This window comes from Narcine bancroftii, assembly GCF_036971445.1.
Source record: "Narcine bancroftii isolate sNarBan1 chromosome 12 unlocalized genomic scaffold, sNarBan1.hap1 SUPER_12_unloc_2, whole genome shotgun sequence".
NCBI lineage: Eukaryota > Metazoa > Chordata > Chondrichthyes > Torpediniformes > Narcinidae > Narcine > Narcine bancroftii.
The window spans coordinates 2,737,484-2,759,901 of NW_027211808.1; the positions used below are offsets into that span (position 1 = coordinate 2,737,484).

At 39.6% G+C, this 22,418-nt stretch overlaps 1 protein-coding gene across 4 annotated transcripts in view; it reads right to left on the bottom strand.

Moving 5' to 3' along the window:
- The window catches only part of LOC138750151 (puromycin-sensitive aminopeptidase-like), a 273,946-nt gene that overhangs the window by 75,670 nt on the left and 175,858 nt on the right, over positions 1-22,418 (bottom strand). For all 4 annotated transcript variants that reach the window (XM_069912291.1, XM_069912287.1, XM_069912288.1 and 1 more), the window contains one exon: positions 2,275-2,494. In XM_069912291.1, coding sequence (XP_069768392.1) covers positions 2,275-2,494 — 220 coding nt within the window. The remainder of the gene's footprint in view (positions 1-2,274; positions 2,495-22,418) is intronic.

Consider the following 22,418-nt stretch of genomic DNA (forward strand, 5'->3'; position numbering starts at 1 on the left):
TCTCCCTTCACCATACGCAGGATGCCCTGACCTAAACAGCTGTTGAGCTAAAGACGGTACATACGCTGGCACTGCAAAATTGAATGGCCCTTGACTACCTACTGGCAGCAAATGGCAGTACCTGTGCAGTCATCAGACAGGAGTGTTGCATCTACATTCCCAACGAATCTTCAAACATCAACCACTTGGGTGACCACATTTTGGACTCAGTAGCCAAAATTAAAAAATCCATGGACCAGTTCCTCCATCATCACCATCTCATGGGGATATTGGTGGCCATTTGGCTCCATTGGGGGTATCTGGGCAACTGTCATACACTAGGGAATAGCATCTAATATTATCATTGATGCTATTATAATGTTATGTTGCAACTGTCAAATTATATGCTCCATGGCATTGCCCCGTTAGCTCTACTGCCTATTACACACTGGTGGCGAGCGGTGTGTCTTCTGAAAGGGTGGATTGTAATGGAGAGGCAGCATTCACCACTGGGTGGTGCTGCTGCGCTTCTATTCAGAGGACACACTACCTGCCAATCAAGGTCAGAAACTCACATGGGCCTAGGTGAATTACCTCGGTTCACCCCTGCTGAGCCCCTGCATTTGGCCTTGAGCCATTGGACACAGCCATCAACGGGGCCCATACTAGCCGTATGATTGACCCCTCAGCTTTGTCCCCAGAACCATAAAAGGACCATGTGTACCTTTGTTCTGTCTCTTTGGACTTCTCATGGATTATGAGTATCACCTTTCATACTGGATTGGGGTGAGTCCCAAGGCTAAGTAGCAAGAGCCGTGCCCATACTGACCAAGGGATGGGGGCATGTACGATCACATAGAGCATGTGCATTGAATGTGTCTGTTACTATAACTCTGTTAGTTTTGTTGGTTATCCCTCGTTGCTCTGAAGTGTATATTTTCCCCCCTGCGTACATTGTGTGTGCTTAAAGGTTTACTTGATAAACCTTCTAAGTTTACTGGTTGCAGGAAATTCTTATACTGTGGACAGAATTTTACATGTATAAAGTTCACCAGGCTTTGGTTCTTGTTGGTTTGCAAAGAGAGATGTTGTGTTCCAAGATTTCCACAAGTGAGGCACCATCATTAGTCACCTCAATGTCTTGCTGATGAAATTTTCCCCATAATTTTTCTCCCAATGATAACCTCTTTATTTCAGTCTACCTCAGAGTTCCTTTCTTTTCCACTTATTCCAAGAGAAACAACAGACAGGTCTCTCTCTCTCCCTCCCTCCCCCCCCCACTCTCTCTCTTTGAGACTCTGACTGCCAGGAAGCATGACCTTCTTTCTCTCACTTGCAAAACCCATGACCTTCTCCAGCAAACAATAGTTTTCTTTTGGTTAAGAAAAAGAACCTCTCAATGACCTTTCAGTGAAGAGATATTAGGAGACAGCCTGTCTCTTGCTGTGGCTTTAAAGAAATAGTCCATTCATTTATTTCGATTAACAGCTACTTGTAAAATCTCCATAGCATTCTCCATAGTTTCTGTAAAGTCACTGAATATGTTTTCTCATATCTACTTCAATCACACAAGCTCTTCACCTTCAATTGTTCAATTCCACAGAAGCTATATAGCATTCCTGTACACTTCTGTCAGCTTATGAGGCACATTTTAATGGACAAAAAGGAAATTTGAATGACCTTAAAGGATTTTACTTCTTACTGAATATAATTTTTTGCTAGAAAATTCGACAAAGCCTTTCTTACGGTGGCAGAAGAACCATAGGTTCAGTTCGATTATGACAAGAACTTTCCCTGCATATTCTTCTCCAGTTCCCTTTGTCCTTGTCCTTCCACTCCTTAATTAGATTCTGTGCCATTAGCAGTTAAAACATTCAAGAATTATAATAACCTTTCATTAGTACAGCAACCATCTATGACTTGTAGACTCTCCAAAGCACCAAAAAAATGTAATTTTCCTATATTATGTGATCAATATCTGCATAGTAATATTTCTACTTTCCTAACTCCTCAACTATTAGCCAGAAGGATTGTGCACTTTGACCATTTACACTTAAATCTAACATACCAGGAAGCAAGATTTAAAAAAAGTCACGAAAGATCGCTTTTCCTCTGTTTCTCCCTTAAGCCTGAACAAGCACGACATTTTATATTAGGTAATCTAACTCAATGATCTGAAAGTTAAAATGGATTTAAGATTGTAAAATAATATAATGACATGATCAAACAGGATATAACACTAAAATGATAACTGGTAATTCAAGAGGAGATTAATTTTATAACATTAAATCATACCCTCGCCATGTTTAGGATCCCAGCCAAGCTTCAACCCAATATGTGAGAACAAGTCAATAATAAATTCCTGCATTTCTTCATAGAAGTCTGTATGGGATAATAAAGCAGAGAGTATCCCCAGATTGCTGCTTACGTCACTCCATACCGTATAATTTGGCTCATTCACAAAAGCCTCCATGACTTTCAAAACTTCCACTGTGCTCACAATGCCAGCTCGAGCCTGTAAAAAATACAATAAGGCATGTAGAGGTTAGTTATTGGAATAGTTTTTTGAGATGGAATAGCTGTTGGAGATCTTTTGTTACAAGATCAAACCAGCAACCAGCAACCAGAAAGAAGGCATATCACACAGGGGTAAAGATGAACAATTACTTTATTAACAAAAAATTCACTTTCAAACTTTAATTCAAACTCCGCCCTTTTATAACAATGCCCACTGGTTACTATGCAAATTTCTATAACAGTGTAAAACTAATAAATTCCCCAGCCTAAATATATCATATGTAATTAAAGTCTAACTTAGACGCAAAACAAACACAAAACGAACAAGACTCACTAAACTTTGACCTCAACTGAAGCAAAGATCATAAACAAAATTCAGTTTGTTTGGTAAACTGAAGCCAATAGATTTTTGAGAAAGAGAGAGAGAGAGAGAGAGAGAGAGAGATCACAAAATTCAAAATTGTCTTCTTGTGTTGCTTTCAGAGAGAGGCACAATGGCTTGGTCTAGATCCTTCTGGCTGCTTTCAGAACGTTCATACCTTTTTGAGATTCCAACATTCTAAACTGTCCTCCAGACCATGACTCATGCTCTGGGCCTCCTTCCACGGCACATTCTGTACTATCGTCCGAGTACAGAAATTTTTAGATAATTTTCTGCACATGCTCAGCATGTCGCCCACTCTCTCAGCAGTCCACCTTCACTTTGGCTCTCTAAGGCAAACTGTCATTTTGCCTCTCTAAAGCAAAACCGCACAACACATAGGCCAATACACAAACAGAACTCTGTAAGACTTGACTATCAATCAGATGAAATAGCATGAACTACATCATGACTTCTGTGGAATTTAAGGTCAAGTAATGAAATTATCAAGCAATTTCTTTTTTGTCCATTAAAATGTGCCTCATAAGCTGACAGAAGTGTACAGGAATGCTATATAGCTTCTGTGGAATTGAACAATTGAAGGTGAAGAGCTTGTGTGATTGAGGTAGATATGAGAAAACATATTCAGTGACTTTATAGAAACTATGGAGAATGCTATGGAGATTTTACAAGTAGCTGTTAATCGAAATAAATGAATGGACTATTTCTTTAAAGCCACAGCAAGAGACAGGCTGTCTCCTAATATCTCTTCACTGAAAGGTCATTGAGAGGTTCTTTTTCTTAACCAAAAGAAAACTATTGTTTGCTGGAGAAGGTCATGGGTTTTGCAAGTGAGAGAAAGAAGGTCATGCTTCCTGGCAGTCAGAGTCTCAAAGAGAGAGAGGGGGGGGGGAGGGAGGGAGGGAGGGAGAGAGAGAGACTTGTCTGTTGTTTCTCTTGGAATAAGTAGAAAAGAAAGGAACTCTGAGGTAGACTGAAATAAAGAGGTTATCATTGGGAGAAAAATTATGGGGAAAATTTCATCAGCAAGACATTGAGGTGACTAATGATGGTGCCTCACTTGTGGAAATCTTGGAACACAACATCTCTCTTTGCAAACCAACAAGAACCAAAGCCTGGTGAACTTTATACATGTAAAATTTTGTCCACAGTATAAGAATTTCCTGCAACCAGTAAACTTAAAAGGTTTATCAAGTAAACCTTTAAGCACACACAATGTACCTCTAATGCTCTTCAAGTGAAGGAAATGTACCATACTTAATTAAGCATATGCATTACCTGATACCAATCTGACTGAAACTTTAGTTTTAATTTTTTAAAATTTAAATTTAGATATACAGCACTGTAACAGGGCAATTCGGCTCTACGAATCCGTGCCATCCAATTTACATCCCATTAACCTACACCCCAGTGTGTGGTAGAAACTGGAGCTCCCAGAGAAAACCCTTGCAGACATGGAGAGAACATACAAACTCCTTAAGACAGCACAGGATTCAAACCCAGGTCTGGTCCCGATCGCTAGCGCTTTAAAGGCGTTGCGCTAACCACTATGCAAGCATGCAGGAGCAAATAGAGATGAACAATCAAAGTTGGCTTTGCCAGCAATCTCCACATCCCATAAATAAACAAATGGGAAGCACATACTACTTTATGTACTTGCAAATATCTTTACTTTCATTGCCATACAGGGAATTAAAATCTAATTATATAGTTTTGAACTATATAATGAGAGTGACTATTGTTGGAAATGCAGATCTTGCTGTGATGTCCAGAATTTCTGGATTGGATGTTGTACGGTAATTGCCTAGAAAGATAATGGCCTTAGATTCATTTTCAAGCCTCTTCAGTGTTTGCGAACAAAGCCTTTTCTGATTACCCAGATGAGTGAATTGCCCCCTCTTCCAAGAAAGAAAAAATAAGAAATGGAAAAAAAAGAAATAAAAAAGTCTCTGGAGAAGAAAGAAGAAGGCCTTACCTGCACAAAGGAACAGGATGCTGTGGTGATGAGGAGCGCCTGACCCTCGAGGTCAGTGCCTGCTCTGTGGAGTCACAGAAATGGTTCTCAGAGCCAAACAATCAAAGAAGAAAGAGGAAGCGAAGGGGGGGGGGGTGCTCAGCAGAGGAGCGGGTTGTCACAGACTGAGGAGCAGCCTGACACCAGGGTTGGAGAGCAAGGAACAACAGACAAGCAGCACAGGAGGGGAGGACCAGCAAGAAGAGGCCCAGCAAGAAGAGGCCCGACAAAAAGATACAAGCAGCTCATTATGAAAAACAGAAGAAACACAGACACAAAGAAGAGAAGAAGACACAAACACAGATACAGACACAGAAGAAGAGGAAGAAGACCAAGATCTTCACAAATGGAAGGTAAAACTGATGGACAAAGAGAAATAAAAGATAAAACTGATGAACGGAATATTGATAGTCTTTTTTGAAGAACAAATGAGAGCATTAAAAGAATGGTTGTCATTAGAGTTTAATGCAATTAAAAGGAAAATGAAAAGAACAGAAGATAAAATGCAAAGGTTAGAACTGGTAATGACAGAAATAGGGAAAAGAGTAGAGAATGTGGAATAGCAGGAAATGGCTGTAGAAATGGAAGTAAATGACTTAAGAGAAAAATTGGAAGTGACAAAAAATTAAAGAGACACAAGAGTTGTTATCTCAGAAAATTGATATATTGGAAAATTATAGTAGGCGAAACAGCATAAAAATAGTGGGCCTGAAGGAGGGTGAAGAAGGCACAGACATGAAGGAATTTATAAAAGGATGGATCCCGAAGGTCCTGGGAATGACAGAAATGCAGGAAGAAATGGAAATAGAAAGGGCACACAGAGCTTTAGCTCCAAAACCACAGACACATTAAACACCAAGATCACTCTTAGTAAAATTTTTGAGATACACGACAAGAGAAAATATACTGGAACAGGCAAGGAATAAAGTTAGCGAAGGTAATTGGAATACAAGGGTCAAATAATTTTTTTTTACACAGACATAAGTTTTCAACTCTTAAAGAGGTGGAAAGAATTTAATACAGCAAAATCAACTTTATGGAAAAAAGGTTACAAATTCATATGAAGACATCCAGCAGTCCTTAAAATATTTATACCCGGTGAGCAAAACAGACTGTTCTCAGATCCAGAGAAAGCGCAATAACTCGCAGAATGTTTGCAGGACAGGAGAAGAGATGAAGAGAGCTAACAAGAATGAAGAATAGTGATAAAGTATATATAAAGGTGTAAAAACAATGTATATGTAAAGAACTAAAGAGGGAAAAGAGAAGGGAAGGAAGGGAGTAAGGGGAAAAAAAGAGGGTGACCTTTGTTATATGTGTTTAAAAAAATGTTTTCTGGAAAGGGCTGGGTAGAGGGGAAATAAATGTCACTGCAAAATCAGTTGACGCTGCGAACAAGATCGCAATCCAAATGAAAAGGGGAGTTGTGGTTGCCTGTGAAGGGATATGGGGCAACTCAGAGAGGGAGGCAACTTTTGTGGTTAAGGTATTAGTGGAAGTGGGAACTGCAGGGGTACTTTATGTGTTAAATGTGTTGTCATACATTAAATGTAATGAGAAAACTAAGATGAAAATGGGGAAAAGAGGGCTGGAGGAGGCAAAGAGGTGTATGCAAGATATAAGATGGCCATGTTGAACTATATGACTATAAACATTAATGGAATACATAAACAAATTAAAAGGAAGAGGCTACCAAATTTATTGAAGAAGGAAAAAATAGATATAGCATTTGTGCAGGAAACGCATCTAACTGAAGTGGAACATAACAAACTAAAGAGACTGGGTAGGACATGTAATGGCAGCATCCTATAACTCAAAAGCTAGAGGTATAGCCATACTAGTTAACAAAAATGTACCAATTGAAATTGAGGAGGAAATAATAGATCTGGCAGGAAGGTATATAATGATAAGGTGTCAGATATACCCAGAATTTTGGAATTTGCTCAATATATATGCGCCTAACAAGGAGGATCAAAAGTTTATGCAGGATTTTTTTTTGAAGATTGCAGACACACAAGGAAATATATTGATAGGAAGGGATTTTAACCTTAATTTGGACCCAACGTTGAATAAAATGGACAAAAGACAAGTAAAAATGAATAAAGTAGACAAATTTATGGTTAAATCAATGCAGGAAATGAAAATGAATAAATGTATTCCATTGGAAAAAAATAACATATAATTTAAAAAAAAATAAAGTCACCATGTTTGAACAAATTTGGGAACCATACATGGAACTATCAGAGAGAGCTTGCCTATGACCTCCATCCCCTAAAATAAGAATGAAAAAGATAAGAAGACAAAACGACTAGATTGAGTGTGTAATAAATAGATGATGCATTTTTCTTGTTTATTTTCCTTTGTGTGAAAATCTTGTTCTATGGTTTTATTGTATTGTATATATTGAATATTTACGGATATTGGAGCGGGTTGGGAGAGGGGAAGGGAAAGTGTAAAAAAAAAGCCACAGTGTAAATTTAATGAGAAACATTTGTACATTTTTTGGTTGATATGGTTCATAGTGTGAAAAATATTTTTTTTTTTAAAAAGCAGAAGTAACCTGACTTTGATTTAAGGACAGTTTCTCTCCTGCTGGTATCAGACTTCTAAAATTTAAAAAAAAATTTTCACACTATGAACCATACTGACCAAAATACATAGACATTTTTCTCTTGAAAATAGTGTCATTTTCTCCCCTTTTTCCCCCTCCCTCCCTCACCCTCCCCTTCCCATTCATTCAATGTTCAATCTATATGATACATTAAACCCGTTAAACAACGTCGTCACTTAATAAAAATAAACAAGCAATTTGTGTCTTGTACTTTTACATACTGAGTCAGTTCATTTCGTTGTCTTCTCCTTCTGTCATTTTAGGGGGTGGAGCTCCGTGGTAGGATTTCTCTATTGTGTTACATGTATTAGTTCGAATACTGTGATGTTATTTCTTAAATTATGTTATTTTTTCCAATGGAATACATTTATTCATTTCTATATACCATTGCTGTATTCTCAGGTTATCTTCTAATTTCCAGGTTGACATAATACATTTTTTTGCTACATCTAGGGCTATTATAATAAATCTTTTTTGTGCTCCATCCAATTGAGTCCAAGTTCTTTATTTCTTATATTACTTAGAAGATCTCTGGGTTTTTTTTGGTATGTTGCTTTTTGTGATTTTATTTAATACATGGTTTAGATCTTCCCAAAAATCTTTCACTTTCTCACATGCCCAAATTGCATGTATTGTTGTTCCTGTTTCCTTCTTACAGCAAAAACATCTGTCTGATACTGTTGGGTCCCATTTATTTAACTTTTGGGGTGTGATGTATAGCCTGTGTAACCAATTATATTGCATCATGCGTAACCTCGTGTTTATTGTATTTCTCATAGTTCCGGACCATAGCTTTTCCCCATGTTTCATTCTTTATCTTTATGTTTTTTTAGGTTTACAGCTTGTTTCCTCATTCTCCTTTTCTTGCAGTTTGATGTACATGTTTGTTATAAATTTTTTTAATTATCATTGTGTCTGTAATCACATATTCACAATTGCTTCCTTCTGGTAACCTCAGACTGCTTCCCAATTTGTCCTTCAAGTAGGTTTTCAGTTGGTGGTAGACAAACATTGTATCGTGAGTTATACTATATTTGTCCTTCATTTGTTCAAAAGTTAATAATTTATTTCCCGAAAAACAATTTTCTATTCTTTTGATCCCTTTTCTCTCCCATTCTCTAAAGGAAAGGTTATCTATTGTGAAAAGGATTAGTAGATTTTGTGTCAATATTAATTTTGGTAGTTGATAATTTATTTTATTCCTTTCTTCGTGAATCTTCTTCCAAATGTTGAGCAGATGGTGCAATACTGGTGAATTCTTATGTTCCACCAACTTTTCATCCCACTTATATACTGTATGTTCAGGTACCTTCCCCCCTATTTTATCTAGCTTCATCTTAGTCCAATCTGGTTTTTCCCTTGTTTGATAAAAATCTGATAGGTATCTTAATTGTGCTGCTCTATAATAATTCTTAAAGTTTGGTAGTTGTAAGCCTCCTTGTTTGTACCATTCTGTTAATTTTTCTAGTGATATCCTCGGTTTCTGCCCTTTCCATATGAATTTCCTTATTATTTTCTTTAGGTCCTTGAAGAATTTCTCTGTTAGGTGAATTGGTAATGATTGAAATAGGTATTGTATCCTTGGGAACTTGTTCATTTTAATACAGTTTATCCTTCCTATCAGTTTTAGTGGTAAGTCTTTCCAGTGCTCTAAGTCGTCTTGTAATTTTTTCATTAATGGCTGATAATTTAGTTTATATAGATGGCCGAGATTATTATTTAATTGTATACCTAGGTATTGAATTGCTTGTGTTTGCCATCTAAATGGTGATTCTTTCTTAAACTTTGTGAAATCCGCATTATTCATTGGCATTTCTTCACTTTTATTTGTGTTGATCTTGTACCCCGATACTTCTCCATATTCCTCCAATTTCTTGTGTAATTCTTTTATTGATATTTCTGGTTCTGTTAAGTATATTATAATATCATCTGCAAATAGACTGATTTTATATTCCTTCGCTTTTATTTTTATCCCTCTTATTTTATTTTCTGTTCTTATCAGTTTTGCTAGTGGTTCTATAGCTAATGTGAACAGTGAGGGAAATAGTGGACAACCCTGCCTTGTTGATCTGCTTAATTTAAATTGGTTTGATATATATCCATTTACTGTCACCTTCGCCAATGGTCCCTAATATAATGCTTTAATCCAATTAATATATTTCTCTGGTAGGTTCAATTTCTGTAGTACTTTGAATAAATAATTCAATTCTACTCTGTCAAAGGCTTTCTCTGCGTCTAAAGCAACGGCCACTGTTGGAGTCTTGTTTCCTTGCACTGCATGGATTGTTAATGAACTTACAGATATTGTCTGTTGTTCGTTTTTTTTAATAAATCCAGTTTGATCTAGTTTTACTATTTCTTTAGCTATTATTTTATAATCTGTGTAAAGTCTATATGATGCTGGTGCTTGTGGATCTTTCCCCGACTTTGGTATTACTGTAATTATTGCTGTTATGCATGAATCTGGCATGCTTTGTGTTTTTTCAATCTGGTTCATTACTTCCAGGAGTGGAGGAATTAATAAGTCTTTAAATGTTTTATAGAATTCTATTGGAGTCCATCCTCTCGGTGTTTTATTATTCGGTAGTTTTTTTAATATCTCCTGTATTTCTTCTATTTCAAATGGTTTTATTAATTTATTTTGCTCCTCTGTTTGCAGTTTCAGTAGTTCAAATTTAGTTAGAAATACATCTATTTTGTCTTCATTCCCTTCGTTTTCAGTTTGATATAGTTGCTCGTAGAATTCCCTGAAGTTTTCATTGATCTCTGTTGGGTTATATATAATTTGTTTGTCCTTTTTCCTTGATGCCAATTTCAGTTTGATATAGTTGCTCGTAGAATTCCCTGAAGTTTTCATTGATCTCTGTTGGGTTATATATAATTTGTTTGTCCTTTTTCCTTGATGCCAATACCGTTCTTTTAGTTTGTTCTGTCTTAAGCTGCCACACTAGTATTTTGTGCGTTTTTTTCTCCTAGCTCATAATACCTTATATGTTTGTAGTTTTTCATTTTTTTTTGTCTGCCAATTCTCTTCTTTTAGTTGTATCTCCTTTATTGTTAATTATTTTTCTGTACTTGCTATTTCCCTTTCCAACTGTTCTGTTTCCCGATTGTAGTCCTCTTCATCTTAGTTACATAACTTATTATCTGCCCTCTGATGAACGCTTTTATTGCGTTCCATAGTATAAACTTATCTTTCACTGATTCCGTATTTATTTCAAAGTACATTTTAATTTGTCACTCAATGAATTATCTAAAATCCTGTCATTTAAGTAGCATGGAGTTTAATCTCCATCTATACGTTCTTGGTGGGATGTCCTCCAGCTCTATTGCCAATAACAGGGGTGAGTGATCCGCTAACAATCTAGCTTTATATTCCGTTTTCCTAACTCTCCCTTGAATGTGGGCTGATAACAGGAACAGGTCTATCCTTGAGTATGTTTTATGTCTACCTGAATAATATGAATATTCCTTTTCTTTGGGTGTTGTTTCCTCCATATATCTAAAAGTTGCATTTCCTGCATCAATTTAATCATAAATTTGGTTACTTTGTTCTTTCTGTTGTCTTTTTTCAGGTTTTATCCATGTTTGAGTCCAAATTAAGGTTAAAATCCCCTCCTATTAGTATATTCCCCTGCGTATTTGCAATCTTCATAAAGATATCTTGCACAAATTTTTGATCTTCTTCATTAGGTGCATATACATTGAGCAAATTCCAAAATTCTGAATATATCTGACACTTTATCATTACATACCTCCCTGCTGGATCTATTATTTCCTCTTCTATTTTGATTGGTACATTTTTACTGATTAATATAGCTACTCCTCTGGTTTTTGAATTATATGATGCTGCTGTTACGTGCCCTATCCAATCTCTCTTTAATTTCTAGTGTTCCACTTCGGTTAGATGTGTTTCTTGCACGAATGCTATATCAATTTTTTCTTTCTTCAGTAAATTTAACAGCTTCTTTCTTTTGGTTATGTATTCCATTAATATTTAAAGCCATACAGTCAACTTATCCATTTCATACTTTGTTTATCTTTCCTTTCTGTTTCCTCATCACCACCTTCCCTTCTTATCCATTTGTTTTTTGTTGAAAATACTGTAAGACAACATTTCTAAAACATAAAATATTTCCACTATTCCCACATCTAAAATTCCCTTAACCCCAATAGTCCCTCCCCTCTCTGAGTTGCCCTTTGTCCCTTGTCGGGTAACCACATCTCCCCTCTCCATTTGGCTTGCGAACCCGCTCGCAAGTGTCAACTGTTTTCACAGTGACTGTTACTCTTCCCCACCCAGCCCCCCCACAAAAGATTTTAATCTTCACACATAACAAAGCTTACTCCCTTAATTCCTCGCTTACTTCCTTTCTTCCCTTCTTAGTTTTTACTTATACTTTATTTTTCTTCTTTATATATAGTTTGTTGTCATTCTTGTTCTTGTTACATCTCTTCATCTCCCTGTCAGTTTTGTAGGCGATCTGCAAATTTTCGTGCTTTTTCTGGATCTGAGAACAGTTTCCTTTGCTGCCCTGGGATAACTATTTTAAGCACCGCTGGATATTTTAACATAAATTTACAACCTTTTTTCCATAGGGTCGATTTTGCTGCATTAAACTCCTTCCTCTTCTTCAGGATTTCTGGGTAGAAATTTTTTTTTTGATCTTTGTATTCCGGTGGTTTTTTGTCTTCTCTTATTTTTTTCATTGCCTCCTCTAATATATGTTCTCTTGTCATATATCTCAGGAATTTTACTAGAATGGATCTTGGTTTTTTTTTGTGGCTGTGATTTAGGGGCTACTGTTCTGTGTGCCCTTTCTATTTCCATTCCTTCCTGTAATTCTGGTCTTCCTAGGACTCTGGGGATCCATTCTTTTATAAATTCTTTCATATCTTTGCCTTCTTCATCTTCCTTAAGGCCCACTATCTTTATATTGTTTTGCCTATTGTAGTTTTCAATTATATCTATCTTCTGAGCTAACAGCTCCTGTGTTTAACTTTTTTTAAATCAGATTCTTCTAATTTCTTTTTTAAGTCATCTACCTCCATTTCTATGGCTGTTTCTCGTTCTTCCATCTTGTCTACGCTTTTCCCTATTTCTATCTTGACCATCTCTAATCTATTCACTTTTTCTTCTGTACCTTTTATTCTTCTTTTTATTTCACTGAATTCTTGTGTCAGCCAATCTTTTAATATTTCCATATATTCTTTAAATTTTTTTATCCATGTACTGTCCCTTCCCTTCATCTTCCATTTCTCTATGCAGAGCTTGATGTTCTCCCTCCTCTTCTTCTGAGTCCACTCCAGGACCTGTGTCCTTTACTTCTGTCTCTTCTGACTTTCTTGTTGGGTTGTTTATTTTATTTTGTTGGGTATTTATGTTTTTATTATTTCTATTAATGGTGTCTTGGTGTTGGTCCTCTTCCTCTGGGCTGACCATCTGCTGTTTCAATGATTTCCTTTTTTCACTCTCTTCCTTCTTGTTTCCGTTATTTTCTGTGTTTTCCTGTTGGAAGGCTTGCTGTCAGGTTATTCTTGTCAGTTCAAGCTGTGGAGATCCACTCCTCAGCTGGTCCCCCCTCCCGTCGGTGTTGTTTTTGTCGTGTGCATCCCGCATGTGCGAAGATTAGCGCATGCGCAGATGCGCACTTCTGTTTGGCTCCGAGAGCCATCTTTGTAGTCCTGCATTCGGGGTTTCCACTGACCTCAGGGAGCGGTTTATCTTTCCACGGCGGGCCACTTCGTACAGGTAAGGCCTTCCGACGTCTTTCTTTCTTCTTTTCTTCCCGTTGTTTTTGGATTTTCTTTCTTTGGTGCCATTTTCTCCTCACCTTTATTTTTAAATTGTTGTGGTTTCTGTGTCTGTGGCTTTGATTTTTCTTTACTTTTTTTTTTCTGTAGAGAGCTGGTATTTTCTTACTGGTCACTACTCCATCACATGACTCCCCTCCTGGTATCAGACTCTTGAATGAACTCCTCTTTGGTAAAGGTGATGTTGCCACACTGTCCACAAACTACTTTTCCCAACATCCTGCATTGTCCTAATGCACCATACCATGAATTTTTGGCTCACTGTGCTTGGTTTTATTATTGCATTGATTGCACCCAAGTATGGTAAAATTAGCCACTGACACACAATACTGAGCCTTTGGCATCTTCCAGCCAAAATATTGTGTGGCTAGCCTATTTAAGTTTCTTACCTTGTTGATCCCTTCTCATCATATTTTGGCTGAATATGACTTTTGGGGTGGGGTGGGGAGGTCTCTGATACAGCCCCAAGTAGAATCTGTTCAGCCACTTGCCTGAATGTTTGGTCATTACACAAAGTAGTATGGCCAAAAAACAAAGGATTAACCAAGCGCCAAAAAGGCCCTTGTATTCATTTGATTCAAAGTGGGTATAAAGAGCCTTCTCTCCACCATTCTTTAAAAGTGTCAAAAGTTAATATCCTACAGCAAAATGTCCTTGTGGAAAATACTACACTGCAGAGCTATGCTTAGATACCTCTAAATATTTTTTAGTTATAAAATTCTCCAAGAATATTTATCACAAGGTACAGGAGATGCTCAAAATGTTTCTTGAATTATGGGAATCAAAGCAACCAATTTGTGCATGGAAAAGCTAATAAAAGTTATTGTGAGGGACAAGTATTGGTGACATCACAGAAGAACCCTCTTATTTCTTCCCTGATTGGTAAATTACAGTAAAACCAGTAATCCGGACGGAATTCAAGCAACTGGCATAAAAATAATCACAGAAAGTAAATAGGTAAAAAATGCAGAGGTTAAAATTGGCAGACCTTGCTGTTAGTTTGTCAATCATGAAACCTACAGTCCCAAGCAACCAGAAAACTCATTTAACTGGCATCCCCATAAGTGTTGGATTGCAGGAGTTTTACTGTGCAGTACAACTCTGATTATCCAAAATTTTAAAAAGAATTTGGATAAATGAGGAAATGTGAAACAAATCAGAAATTCTCAATTACCTCAGATTTTTTCAGAGCCAAACTGATCTCACATATTAAAAAAAAATTCACTCCACATGAAACTAGAATGTCAATTGTCCTAATTTCAGGTAACTGCTTCCCATTTCTTCTTTACCTTCCCCTATTAACTTTTCCCTCAAACTCTCCCTCTCAAACTGTGCACCACTGTCTCCCAGCTGCATGCCATCAGTGTAATCAAGGGGCGCAGCCTCTTAGGCAGGAGTGGGTCCTCGGGCTCAGTGGTGTTCCCTCCCCTACCCTCCTATTCCTTTCCTTTCCTCCTCAGCACACCAGAACTCCCGATGGCGAACCCGAGTGCAGTAGGCCTAGGGGGGAATTTGAGTTGGGTGTCTGGCATCATGAGATCAGGTTACCAGGGAGACAGGAGCTCACCAACTCACCAGTGAGTCTTCCACTGGCCCAGGAAGCCTCCACAGGGATCTGTGGCAGCAGTGGGGACCTATCAGGGACAGGCAATGGCGGTTGGGAGGTATTAGTGATCGGTAGCGACAATGTGGCTAGCACCTTTAGAAAGAATTAATCATTTTAATGCTTAAAAGCCTTCCACCTTGTTTAAACATTGATACAAGTGGTTTGCTGTTGCTACTGGGCTGCTTTTAAAAAAAATTACCAGATCTCTGAAAAATGTTTATCCGACATAGGCCCGGTCCCAACCATTTCAGATAATCAGAGTTGTACTGTATATGGATTCACCTGAAGTGAAGGTTGACAAGTTTACAGTTTAACTCAAATCAAATAGATGAGATCTCAGAAAGTGCAACACATCTTTAGTGCTCAGCTGAAGGATGAGCCTGACTTACATGGTTAAGTCTGACATTGGGATTTGAGTCTACACAATTCTGTCAAAGTGTTACGCATTTGGTGGCACCCAAGAGTCGAAGATAGTCCTAAGCTTCAAATAACTCTGGGACAGCCTGTAGATATAAATGGTACATCTTAAAAGTTGTATTGTTTGTATTCTCTTTCTTCTTTAGCTTGGCTTCGTGGACGAAGATTAATGGAGGGGTAATGTCCACGTCAGCTGTAGGCTCGTTTGTGGCTGACAAGTCCGATGTGGGACAGGCAGACACGGTTGCAAGGGAAAATTGGTTGGTTGGGGTTGGGTGTTGGGTTTTTCCTCCTTTGACTTTTGACAGTGAGGTGGGCTCTGTGGTCTTCTTCAAAGGAGGTTGCTGCCCGCCGAATTGTGAGGCGCCAAGATGCACAGTTTGAGACGATATCAGCCCACTGGCGGTGGTCAATGTAGCAGGCACCAAGAGATTTCTTTAGGCAGTCCTTGTACCTCTTCTTTGATGCACCTCTGTCTCGCCATATAACACGATCTTGGGAAGGCGATGGTCCTCCATTCTGGAGACATGACCTACCCAGTGCAGTTTGATCTTCAGCAGCGTGGATTCGATGCTGTCGGCCTTTGCCATCTCGAGTACTTCAATGTTGGTGATGAAGTCGCTCCAATGAATGTTGAGGATGGAGCGGAGGCAGAGCTGATGGAAGCGTTCTAGGAGCTGTAGGTGATGCCGGTCGAGGACCCATGATTCGGAGCCAAACAGGAGCGTGGGTATGACAATGGCTCTGTACATGCTGATCTTTGTGTGTTTCTTCAGGTGGTTGTTTTTCCAGATTCTTTTGTGTAGTCTTCCAAAGGCGCTATTTGCCTTGGCGAGTCTGTTGTCTATCTCTTTGTTGATCCTTGCATCTGATGAAATGGTGCAGCCGAGGTAGGTAAACTGGTAGACCGTTTTGAGTTTTGTGTGCCCGATGGAGATGTGGGGGGGCTGATAGTCATGCTGGGGAGCTGGCTGATGGAGGACCTCAGTTTTCTTCAGGCTGACTTCCAGGCCAAACATTTTGGCAGTTTCCGCAAAGCAGGACGTCAAGCGCTGAAGAGCTGGCTCTGAATGGGCAACTAAAGCGGCATCGTCTGCAAAGAGTAGTTCACGGACAAGTTTCTCTTGTGTCTTGGTGTGAGCTTGCAGGCGATGGTTCTCCATTCTGGAGACGTGATCCACCCAGCGCAGTTGGGTCTTCAGCAGCATGGATTCGATACTTGCGGACTCTGTCAGCTCGAGTAATTCGATGTTGGTGATGAAGTCAATCCAATGAATGTTGAGGATGGAACGGAGACAGTGCTGATGGAAGCGTTCTAGGAGCCGTAGGTGATGCCGGTCGAGGACCCATGATTCGGAGCCAAACAGGAGCGTGGGTATGACAATGGCTCTGTACATGCTGATCTTTGTGTGTTTCTTCAGGTGGTTGTTTTTCCAGATTCTTTTGTGTAGTCTTCCAAAGGCGCTATTTGCCTTGGCGAGTCTGTTGTCCATCTCTTTGTTGATCCTTGCATCTGATGAAATGGTGCAGCCAAGATAGGTAAACTGGTAGACCGTTTTGAGTTCTGTATGCCCGATGGAGATGTGGAGGGGGCTGGTGGTCATGCTGGGGAGCTGGCTGATGGAGGACCTCAGTTTTCTTCAGGCTGACTTCCAGGCCAAATATTTTGGCAGTTTCTGCAAAACAGGATGTCAAGCGCTGAAAAGCAGGCTCTGAATGGGCAACTAAAGTGGCATCGTCTGCAAAGAGTAGTTCACGGACAAGTTGCTCTTCTGTCTTGGTGTGAGCTTGCAGGCGCCTCAGATTGAAGAGACTGCCATCCGTGTGGTACCGGATGTAAACAGCGTCTTCATTGTTGAGGTTTATCATGCTGAAGAAGATTGAAGAGGGTTGGTGTGAGAACACAGCCTTGCTTCACGCCATTATTAATGGAGATGGGTTCAGAGAGCTCATTGCTGTATCTGACCCGACCTTGTTAGTTTTCGTGCAGTTGGATAACCATGTTGAGGAACTTTGGGGGCATCCGAGGTGCTCTAGTATTTGCCAAAGCCCTTTCCTACTCACGGTGTTTAAGGCTTTGGTGAGGTCGACAAAGCTGATGTAGAGTCCTTTGTTTTGTTCTCTGAACTTTTCTTGGAGTTGTCTGAGGGCAAAGACCATGTCAGTAGTTCCTGTGTTTGCGCGAAAGTCGCACTGTGATTCTGGGAGAACATTTTCGGCGACACTAGGTATTATTCTATTTAGGAGAATCCTAGCGAAGATTTTGCCTGCAATGGAGAGCAGTGTGATTCCCCTGTAGTTTGAGCAGTCTGATTTCTCGCCTTTGTTTTTGTACAGGGTGATAATGATGGCATCACGAAGGTCCTGAGGCAGTTTTCCTTTGTCCCAGCAGAGCTTGAAAAACTCATGCAGTTTGGCATGCAGAGTTTTGCCGCCAGCCTTCCAGACCTCTGGGGGGGGGGGGGGGGGGGGAATTCCATCCATACCTGCCGCTTTGCCTCTTTTCAGTTGTTCAATTTCCTTATATGTCTCTTCCCGGGTGAGGACCTCATCCAGCTCTGGCCTTTAGGGCTGTTGAGGGAGCTGGAGCAGGGCGGATTCTTGGACTGAGCGGTTGGCACTGAAAAGAGATTGGAAGTGTTCTGACCATTGGTTGAGGATAGAGATCTTGTTGCTGAGGAGGACTTTGCCGTCTGAGCTGCGCAGCAGGCTTTGGTCTTGGGGTGAGGGGCCGTACACAGCCTTTAGAGCCTCGTAAAATTGTTTGTATAAGGCATGCATAATTGGCTTGGTTTTCCTGCATTTAATGAGGGGGATATGGGCATTTAATTTCAGCAGACAGGGTGCAGTTGATGTTTAATTATAATCCAATTTATTTACAAGTGTAAACTTGACAAAATCAGGACAATTTAACTTCATAGATTATTAATTATTAGATATTGTTGCATTAAATCATCCTTTGTCCTAAATAACAAATTATTTCCTCAAATGAAAACTTAATTATTCAGGACGATAATTGTAAGAACTCATTAGTTTGTTTTGAGAAGAACTGAGAAGCATTCATCTGGTTAACCAAGGAACTTAAATTAGAATTCATCAAGACATAAAGTAACTACGGTAAAATTAAAATGTTTATTTTCTCTGACATTTGGGAGGCAATTGTTATCACAGTACATGTTTGATTTGAATGCTTTTTGTCACATCTCCCAAGAAACATAGCCACACAAATATTTTGGCTGGAAGATGCCAAAGGCTGGGTATTCTGTGTCAATGGCGAATTTACCATCTCCCTTGGGTTTTTCGAAGACCAACAAGACTGGATTAAACAAGGCTCCAATAAATTTGAATCTAATACATTTCATAATATCCTTAAATATACAGTCCTTCACCATTAATCATGCCATGCACAAAATTAACTTCATCAACCGAGTGGCACAGTTAGCACAATGGCGTTACAGTGCCAAGAGCTGGGGATCAAATCCGGAGCAATCTGAAAGGATTTTGTAAGTTCTCCCTGTGTCTTTTTGGGGTTTCACCACGTGCTCCACTTTCCTCCCACCCTTCAAAAAAGTACCAGGGGTGTAGGTCAATTGGGCATAATTAGGCAACAGAGGCTTGTGGGCCAAAGGGCCTGTTACTGCGCCAATTATATAAATTAAAAAATTTTTAACTGCCAAGGCTTATTCAACAGCACCTCCCAAATCCACAACTTCTACCACCTAAAGGACAAGAGTTATAATATGTCCTCAAGTTTTTGTCAAGATGACAGATAACCATGCTTCTGAATTTTCTCCATTCTTGGATCAACTCAATTGAGCTGCATCTGACACTATGTGAACAGCTACATCATGTCAAACAGCTCACCAGCACTAAGTGGGCAAATAGACAAGAAATATCACATCAATGATGTGCACATTCTACAAATGAGTAGATTTTTAAAATAGCCTATAAAATAATGAAACTTGACAACTGTTGGTTAGGTGGAAAATAAAAATGGGGATAGATGTAGAGCCCGAAGCAGTTTAGGGCAGATATAAAAACAATCAAGAGAATTACAATTAATCTTTCAGGTCAGTGATTTTCATGAGATTAAGTTTAGGGGAGATAATTATTTTGAACAGCCAAATCAACTTTTCAATAATATTGTGATATCGGGGAGATAATTATTTTGAACAGCCAAATCAACTTTTCAATAATATTGTGATATCAGATGTATCCAAAGGCAACATTTTCTTGGAGCTTCACACTTCAGTTATCAAAATACAAATTTCACTCTCTTCTGAGTTTCCTAACAGCACAAATATATAATTTCTGTTTATCAGCACTCTCAAATATGCAAGGACAGTCCAAAGGACTTTGCCTGAAAATGCCCACCCTCACTGTTACTATTGGATGCCTCTTGCGACCAACATTGTTACAAGGTGGAAAACTGCAGCAGAATTGTAACCAAAATTGTGCAATACTTCTATTCAACTTGAATAATTAAATAAAGTTTATTGCCACAACACAAGTACAATGTATAGATGCAATCAGTTGTTCTTGCTGTAGCTTCCCAGGCACTTAAAACACAAGAGGAAAAAAAATCTAAAATGGGAAGAGGTAAAAATAATCAAATATAGGTAGGAATGTATTACCTAGTTTGAATAAAATACATGGATTTGACACAAGACTGTCTCAAAAGGCTGGCTAAAATCAAAACCTACCTGAGAAATGTGTTGAAATGTATCTCTCATGAAAGAGGAAGTAAAATTGAGCACAGTGCAATATGATAACAAATGTTGCTTCATCATTCAATTGCTCTTTGGGGCTCATAAAGAAGTCCCGCAATCAGACCAGAGCAGTCCCACGCAAGAAACAGCAGACAAGAGGCACTCTTGTCTGGAGATGAAGCACCAAGGCCCTCCGATGCCAGTCCCCCTGTGAGTTTCAGAGAAACGACAAGGCCGACAATGTCGACTTCCTGGACCACAGGATTACAAATGTTACAGAGTTCTGTGTTGTGTATTGGCCTATGTGTTGAGTGGTTTTATGTTAAAAAGTGACAGTTTGCCTGAGAGAGCCAAGATGAAGGTGGACTGCTGAGAGAGAGGAAGACGGACTGAGCATGTGCAGAAAATGATCTAAAAATTTCTGGACTTTGATGATAAATCACCTGTGGTGCTGTGGAGTGGAAGAAGGCCCAGAGTCATGAGTCATGGTCTGGAGGACTGTTTACAATTTTGGAATTTCAAAAAAGGATGTACATTCTGAAGGAAGCTAGAAGGATCTGGACCAAGCCAGTTGTTCCTCTCTCTGCAAACAACACAAGAAGACAACTTCAAATTTTGTGCTCTCTTTCTCTCAAAGATCTTTTGGCTTCAGTTTACCAAACAAACTGAATTTTGTTTATGATCTTTGCTTGGGTTGACATTGAAGTTTTGTGAGTCTTGTGTGTTTTGTGTATGTTTTGTGTCTAAGTTTTTCTGTGGGCTATTTGGAAATATAACTTAGACTTTAATTGGACATGTTATATTTAGGCTGGGGAATTTATTAGTTCTACACTGTTATAGAAATTTGCATATTAATCAGTGGGCATTGTTATAAAAGAAGGGGGAATTTTGAATTAAAGTTTGAAGGTAATTTTTTATTGTTCATCTTTACCCCTGTGTGTGATATGCCTTCTGTGTGGTTGCTGGTTTGATCTTGTAACACAAAGAGTGGGGCCACATCACTGCCCTACAAGGTAGAGGCCATCCGCAGCTTCCCAAATCCCAGTACAACCAAAGTTCTGCATGAGTTTGTGGGGATGGTAACCTTTTATCGCAAGTTTATCTCAGCAGCCGCTTAAGTGCTGTATCCTCTGTTCAGCCTAATATCCGGCAAGGAAAAGGCCTGACACGGGACAAATCTGCACGTTCATCTGTGGAAACCAAAGATGCCCTGATCAAAGCTGCTCTCCTGACCTACTCCAGACCAGATGCACCCACGGCCCTCACAGTTGATGCCTCAGGAACAGTGATTGCTGGAGTCCTGGAGCAACAGATAAAAACTGGTACCCACTAAATTTCTTCAGCAAATATCTGTGACTCCCCCAAACTAAAGTACAGTGCTAACTTTAGAAAGCTGCTGGAGTTGTACTTAGCCATGTCACTTCCAGTACTTTCTTGAGGGAAGGGCTTTCACAGAACACAAACCACTGACTTCCGCCGTGGCTAAAACCTTCGATCCCTGGTCAGCCCGCCAAAAGAGACACTTGTCTTACATCTTGGAGTACACCACTGATGTCAAGCACATCTTGGGCAAAGTCAACGTAGTTGCGGACGGCTTTTCAAGACACAGCATCCACACCCTGGTCAACAGTTTGGACTTGGCAGAAATGGCAGAGGCACAGCTGCAGAATGACAGAATCCCGCAGTACAGGACCACGGACACAGGTTTCGGTTTCAGGACATTCCAGTTGGCACAGATACTACCATCCTCCTGTGCGATGTAGGCACCTGGCTGGTTCAACCTATAGTCCCAATGGCATGGAGGCAATGAGTTTTTGACTCAATCCTTGGGCTGGCACACACATCCATCAGGACCAACTGGTAGCCAACAGGTATATGTGGCTTGGATTGCAGAAACAAGGCCAGAGATAGGCCAAGATGTGTATGCAGTGCCAATTAGCCAAAGTGCAGGAACACACCAAAGTCCCGCCCACAGCCTTTTGCGCCAATGGAACACAGGTTTCTCCACATTCATGTGGACATAGTGGGACCCTTGCCAGTTTCTCAGGTTTTCCGCTACCTGTTCACAGTGGTCGACTTATTCACCCGGTGGCCACAAGCAATCCCCCTGGCCAACACATCCACCAGGTCCTGTTCCAAAGCACTCCTCTCGTCCTGGATTGCCATAGACATCACTTCTGACCAAGGCGCAGAGTTCACTTCCAGATTGTGAACTTACATTGTCAACCTGTGGTTCTTCAGCTACACCATACAACGGCATACCATCGGCAAGCCAATAGCATGGTGGAGTCATTTCCACAGGCACCTCATGACCACCCTCATGACCAGACTCAAGGGCCCCAATTGGGTGGACGAGTTATCATGAGCAC